Source organism: Daktulosphaira vitifoliae, unplaced genomic scaffold (genome assembly GCF_025091365.1).
Source record: "Daktulosphaira vitifoliae isolate Bord-2020 unplaced genomic scaffold, ASM2509136v1 Scaffold_1, whole genome shotgun sequence".
Lineage (NCBI taxonomy): Eukaryota > Metazoa > Arthropoda > Insecta > Hemiptera > Phylloxeridae > Daktulosphaira > Daktulosphaira vitifoliae.
In genome coordinates, this window is record NW_026099572.1 from 75,518,219 (window position 1) to 75,525,166 (window position 6,948).

The following is a 6,948-nucleotide window of genomic DNA, read 5'->3' on the forward strand; positions in this document are numbered from 1 at the left end:
TATAGCCAAAAGAGGAGGTACAGTGGAGAAATGTTTAATAATAAATATTGTCATTTTTATGCTTCACCTCTACTCTGTATTTTAATATTGTAATAACTTCCAAAATAATATTGCAAAAGTTATTTTCGACTAACAATTTTCTTGGTAAAATCCTCTCTAGTGGACCTGCCCACTATAATTTGACAAAAGGTCAAATTTTCAAAGATATTATATCAAATAAAAGAAAATTACTTCAGGATTAAAAAAAAAAAAAATTTATCAATTTAAAATCGTGATATTTTGGGGAATTTTCATCATTTACGAGGAACAAAGGAAAATTTTTCTATTTTTGAAGGTAATGTCTTCAACTAAATACGATTTTGAGATCTTTTGACGTATCGTTGATAAAATTCGGTCGAGTGAGAGCTGAGAAAAGTAGTGACAGCACAAAAATAGCTATATAAAAATAAATAAATAAACAAATCATGGTAAAATTAATACCTTCTCAGCTTCGCATCGAAGCTAAAAACAATAAAATGTTATTTATGCGAACAAGTTTTAAACAAGAATTCAGATAATATATACTTAATACTCAATACTCAATTATAAATACTATAACCTACTTCACTAATAATAAACAATTAAATGTTTAAAAATCATAATAAAAATAAATAAACTACATTTATATCTATTTTGCACATATTACATTAAATTTTTACGATAAATTTTTTACAGGTTCTAATTATCAATGTGATCTATATTATTCAAATCGTAGGAGTTTCCAGTTATTAATGTTAAATTAAACTTATAAAGTTCTTTTCAAATTTTCACAAATCTTTCACAAAACTATTCAGTTATAAAATTTCCAAGTCTGCCTAATTTTAAAGGCATGTTTGTTGCACATTTTTTGAAATAATTTTATTATTTTTGTGGGTGTTTCAATCCGACGATTTTGGTGAAAGTAATACGTGTTGTGGTAGTCATGACTTCAATTTCCTATTTTTTTTCAATTTTGAAATATAATGGATTCTTTGTCTGAAGTAGATATTAATCTAATAATAGAATAAAATATAATAAAGAATCTAATCAAATTAAATAAATTGGATGTATAAAAAAATCTTATATTAATATATAACATCATATTTATTATTAAATTACGCTTATTCTATAAAACTAATTGTTCAAACATTAAAACCACGAAAATATTATTTTTAACATATACATATATATATATATATATCAATTTAATATAGTATATTTTATTAAAAATTTAATTAAATTAGTTTCTTTTAAAAATACTAAACATTTTTTTCGCGCAAAATGCAATTTCAAATTGTTATTAGAGTACTTTACCTACATATCTTCAATCTTGCGACAGTTACTTTGATTAATTCTTTAGAATCTCATGAATGTAATGAAAAAATTATGGTAATTGTTTAATAAATAAAAAAAAATTACATAATAGTTATAGAATATTATTAATTTAAGATTCATAGTATTAATTATTATATATATTTTTTGTTAAAATATCATTGGTTGATTTTCGAATATGAGTAAATATCAATAAATATTTGTATTAATTCAAGGATTAAAATTTAAAAAAAAAAGAAACTTTTATGTTTTTTAAGTAGTTTTTTCTTAAACTGATAAAAATGACCATAAATTATATTAAGCAAACTTTATTTTTTTTAAATTAACTTTCAGTAACTAATTTATATTTAAATTAAAAAACATATGATTAAAATAAATAAATAATAACCAAATAATTTGGTATAATTGATAATAATAATTGATTTTGTTTCCCCTGACTATTACGTGCTAATTTTTCATTATCATTAGGTATAGTAAAAATTTTCTTTTATTTTAATTAAAAGATAAAAAATTTATACTCTTATTAAATTATATCATAAACGACAAATTTAAGTGAATTTTCTTTAAGATTAATGACGTGTTGTGATATTTGATATTTGTGCTTTTTGATGAAAAATAAAAAATGAAATTTGACTAGGTATATTGTAAATAATAGTTTAATGGTACACTTAAAAAAAAAATCCGAATTTTAATATACACTTCCGTTGGAAGTTCTTAATGCATGCAATTTAAGGGAAAATTTGATAAATGAACATTTTGGTTACTTTGTATCAAAATTATACTTTTAACGTGCAATAGTAACTGAAGTCTGGGAGTTTTTAAATGTAATCATTTCTTATCAATAATTTATTATATCATTTATTGTTAAATATATACAATATAATTACAATATGTATTTATTTTTATAAATAATTATTACAATTATATTTAGTTTTTTAATTTTTCAAGTAATAAATTATAAAAATATATATTTCACAATGGTTTTTAATAATTGAATTTATATTTACTAATTTTTTAAATAATACATAAAAATACTAAATAATTTATTATTTATGATTTTGTTTTTTGAGTGGTTCATAATTGACTATTAGAATAATATTATTGAGAATACTAATTATATTTTCTTTCTATTCCAAACAAAATATAATGAGTGTCTCACGAGGTTTTGACATATTCTATAATTTTGATTCAATAATACTTTCTTTGAAATTAAAAAAAATATGGAGACAACATTCAGAAAATATATATTTTTGTTATTGGTACGTAGTAGAATATGTGTAAATTAGTACCTATTCTATGTATTTAATGATTGTAACTTAATAAGTACATATCCTAAAATTATCATCGTTTCATAAAAGTTTTTTTGTAAAAATAGCTAAAAATGGCTATTTTGAAAGGTTGAAAAAAATAACTTTTTTTTATTAGTGACAAATAATAAAAAGTATGCTTTAAACATAATATAAGAAGGCAATAATTACCTGAACCAAATACATTATTTTTTTGAGAGTTAATTCGTTAATTGAGGTGCAAAGTTACATATTGTTCTCTATTGCGAGGCATCCAAAAAATCGCGGTTGCCTAGGCAATAACTCCTGTAACAACCCTCAACGGTTGAGTAAATAGGGAAACCAAATATTTCAAAAAATATTTTGCTCTTCCTATAAAAGATATCTGTTGATCCGATATGAAATACGATTGTTATTTAAAATTATAAAAAATAATTGATAATTAACTATGAACATACAATGTTAACAAATTCAAGTAATATTTAAATTGTAATTAATATTTGTATTGATATAATTGATTAAAATATTTTAATCTATATTTTAGACTAACGAAGAACCCTCGTTAAAGCTTGAAGATACGTCAAACAATTTTATTTACAAAGTTACCGATAAAAAAGTAAATAATTTTTGTAATTTATTAAGGGAAGAAAATTGAAACATTTTATGGCAAATAAAAGTACCAAGATTGTTTAAAATAGAGAGTTATGGAAAAATATTAACTTTGTTTTTTAGATCGCTTGTGAAACACAATTGTTTAGTTATTATAATTTGTTATATTTACTATAATATTATATGTGCATGAATGATATTTACAAGATTATTGTGGAAAATTAAAAATAGATGGATACAATATTGTTACAATGTGGACTGTACCGGCTTATTTTATGGAATATCTGGGTCGATTAAACGTAGAAACTATAATTTTGTAATAAACAAAATAATTGTCTGGTTTTTTCTGCAGAGCAAATGCAGACCGAACGCTTATCGAACTATTTTAAAAACAAAAAAATGAACAAAACTCTATGCGGTACCTTATGGTACGTCGCAAAAAAATAATTGAAAAACAAGAAATAGAAACATAATTTTTAAGTCACAAGGTTTAAAAACTTTTATTCTTAAAGGTTGTTTAGTTCAAAGTGAAATTATTAAAGATCATTATTTTCGGAAAGCAAAATATTTTTTATGATTTTTTCAAGTATATAATTTTGTTACTTATTTGTTTTTCATTATTTTAAAGGTATAGTATAGTTTTTTAGGCTCTATCCAGATCTCTTTTCAAAAATAAAATATATATAATATTTTTAAAATGAGAAAAATTATTCGCATCTCTTAATAAAACGCTATGTCAAATATCATATCATTAAACTTTTTGTGCTTATTATTATTTAGATTGAATAATAAAAATATCAAAATAAAATTTTTGTGATTAAACTAGTAACAAAAATTAATTTGTCTAGTTTGATGAATTATTTATGAATGAAATGAAGAAATACAAAGAGATAATTAGATCTAATGAATTTACAACAAGCGATTTGCATAAAATTTCAAATATATTGACAGAAGGTAATAGAAAAATTACGAAAAATTAAAAATAATTTAATAATTTTTTTTTATTGTATTATTATTATTTAAATTGTTTTTATCACAATATAATAACGTGTTTATATTTGACAGATATTGTGAAACCATTGGTGGAAGGAACACGTAAGCATTTTAATTATCATAAAATATTAAAGTTACATATTTTATTTATTCCATATAAAGTTTTAAATAAAGATAAATTGGGATATTTTTAGATGAATGCTATAAATTTATAAACAAAGAAGATGCGTATTATTTTATTAAACAAATTACAAAACCTGATATAGACTATACAGACAATTTTAATCAGTCAATAAATTGTTTTTATGGTTCCAAAAAGAAATACGTAAAATTATCTGATTTATGCAATTTTTTAAAAGAAACTAAACTTGAAATCGAACCTAAATATTTGGACAGTTTGATTACCGTTTGGAGTTACACTCGTCTAATAATAGCACAACCCCAGTAATTAAAATTGTTCATTATTTATAATATATTATTAACTTTTATACTTAAATATATGTTTTCAATAGTAATAATATTTATTATTATTAGACTAGTCTTTTAATGCATTGAAGGCCTATTTCTACACATGACTCGCATTTTTAGATGTTTCTAATATTACATAAGCTTCACGTATAGTTTTTTAAAACAACCCCCAAGTGTTGATAGTCGCATATTTACGACATTAGTCGATTATTAGAATTATTTAAAAACCATGAATTAGTAATAAAAAGAACACAAATTATATAAACACCAAATCGTTATTTTCTAATTGGTTATATTAATTTTATGTCTTTATTTTTTTCAGATTGTTATTATCGTGATAAATATTTTATTATCTATCTATAATTTTTTGTGTTAATATAAAGGAATTGAAAAGTTTTATGATGTATTTTTCCGATATCATATTTAATAATTTTTATATTTATATACACTGTGCTATAATGTTACTTATAAAGATTTATATTTCTGCTTAAAAGTTGAACTTTCTAAAATTACTTACCCATATTTCATTTTGTAATAATTTAAAATTAATGATAGTACTTTTTTAATTATATTTTAGCTGAAATAACTATTAAGTGTAAACATTTCGTTATTGAACAATAAAGAATTTAATCAATAAAATTCAAAATTATAAATTATACTTATCAATTGATATGTAAAAGTTTTTACATCTATGTATTTGTTTTATGTTCAAATTAAAACTAATTCACGTAATAAGCGTATTCCTCCGTAAGAATATTAAGTTATTAACGTCTAATAAAGCGTAATCCTTGACTTTTATGTATGGTAATGACGTAAGTTATGTAAATCAGAAGTTCGTATCGGTGCACATAAGTTTGGTTCATGACTTTGAACTTAATCGGTATCTGCTAAGTTAAACATTAAGTCATATAAGAACTTAATGCTGTGTTTATGTATCATAAACACAGATATCATTGATCGGTTATCATTGTCCCGTATGACATTTTCAATAGTGCCAACAAATCCATTGATCAGACCTAAACTGACGTCAATGTTTCTATACAACATCACACGAACCTGACCAGCAGGTGAAGTATGCACTATGAATCAATAGCTGCTGGCTCAAGGTATGAGTAATGTGATAAGATCATTTTTTGCCTCATCTTTATCACCTTACCACAGCACCTCAGTGCAAGCAATTGAAGGAAATCTCAAATATCTAGTGTAGTGTCAGCAGTGATATTTGTTGTTATTTTTCTATGGAATAGACCTGATTTCTAACTCCTGTGTATATTTATTTAAAGCCTCAACATTATCAAAATTTGAAAAAATAAATAAATATCAAAATAATAATTAATACAAATAATTATTTGTACTTTTACTTAACATGAGTATTCACAATCTATTTGATATGTTAATACACCAGGTGTACTTTTTGAGGGTCATAAATGGATAACATAAATAAGTGAACAAATATTTTTATAAGAGTTATTTAGTTATTCTTAAGTTATTTTATACGAAACAAAGTATACATTTTTAAACTTGTGGTTGTAACTTTAAAGGAAAACAATATTGTCATGTAAACGATGTAATTTTTTTTATACGTTTATATTTAAACCATCGTTTTTTTTTGATAAATTTGTTTTACTATAGTAAAGGCTGTTATAATATTTTTTTTAACTATTTTATATAATTTTTTATTTTCTTCCATCTGTCCACATTTTATTATCATTATTCAAATACGAATTTTATAAACCGTAATTGAAATGATTGACGAAGTAAAAAATTATTTCTAAGTAAATTTCGTGAGTAGCGCCCCAAACATTTTCTATGGAAATTTTATGAGTTTTAATTGTGTCGAACACGTGTTTAGCACAGGATTTGCGTTTTTTTATTTGGATCAATTTTTAACGAGAATTTTTTTTAAATAAATATTTTTCAAGTGTTTATCCAATTACATTTTACATTTTAACATTTTAGAGGCGTACTTTTTTGTTTTGTACTGTTTACTAGTACAAAGCCTCATGTTTAATATAGATTCTAGGAAAACGTTGTATCATTACTTCATCGCCTGAGAATAAAAAGATTCTAATGCAAAATAAATAATTTTTGAGTATATTGTTTTTAGAATTACAATTATTATACAGTTATATGAAACTTGAAATTTTTTATTTATGTTATTTCGCAATGAGTGTAACGACTTCATTTAGGATTTCAAAGATGTTTAGTTAATTTTTTAATATATTTATTGATTTTTTTTATT

General features: G+C 22.4%; 1 protein-coding gene across 2 annotated transcripts; it reads left to right on the forward strand.

Annotated features, from left to right (window-relative positions):
• Window positions 1-1,258: 1,258 nt before the first annotated feature.
• On the forward strand, window positions 1,259-5,290 carry LOC126896778 (uncharacterized). Of its 2 annotated transcripts, XR_007701933.1 has the most exons (7): window positions 1,259-1,407; window positions 3,181-3,252; window positions 3,369-3,873; window positions 4,094-4,199; window positions 4,311-4,340; window positions 4,433-4,682; window positions 5,029-5,290. XR_007701933.1 is itself a non-coding variant. In XM_050669866.1 (6 exons), the coding sequence occupies exons 1-6, from the start codon at window positions 1,300-1,302 to the stop codon at window positions 5,042-5,044; spliced, it is 582 nt and encodes a 193-aa protein (XP_050525823.1). In that variant the 5' UTR covers window positions 1,259-1,299; the 3' UTR covers window positions 5,045-5,279. The 2 variants fall into 2 exon arrangements, 1 of the variants encoding a protein (XP_050525823.1); XM_050669866.1 differs by lacking the exon at window positions 3,369-3,873 and having other exon boundaries at window positions 5,029-5,279.
• Window positions 5,291-6,948: the final 1,658 nt, after the last annotated feature.

Excerpts from the sequence above, each read along its gene's own strand:
- LOC126896778 (XM_050669866.1), top strand. The coding sequence starts at position 1,300 with ATGCAATTTCAAATTGTTATTAGAGTACTTTACCTACATATCTTCAAT. Across the intron at positions 3,253-4,093 it reads ACAAAGTTACCGATAAAAAA|TTTGATGAATTATTTATGAA; the intron begins GTAAATAATTTT and ends TAATTTGTCTAG. Across the intron at positions 4,341-4,432 it reads ACCATTGGTGGAAGGAACAC|ATGAATGCTATAAATTTATA; the intron begins GTAAGCATTTTA and ends GGATATTTTTAG.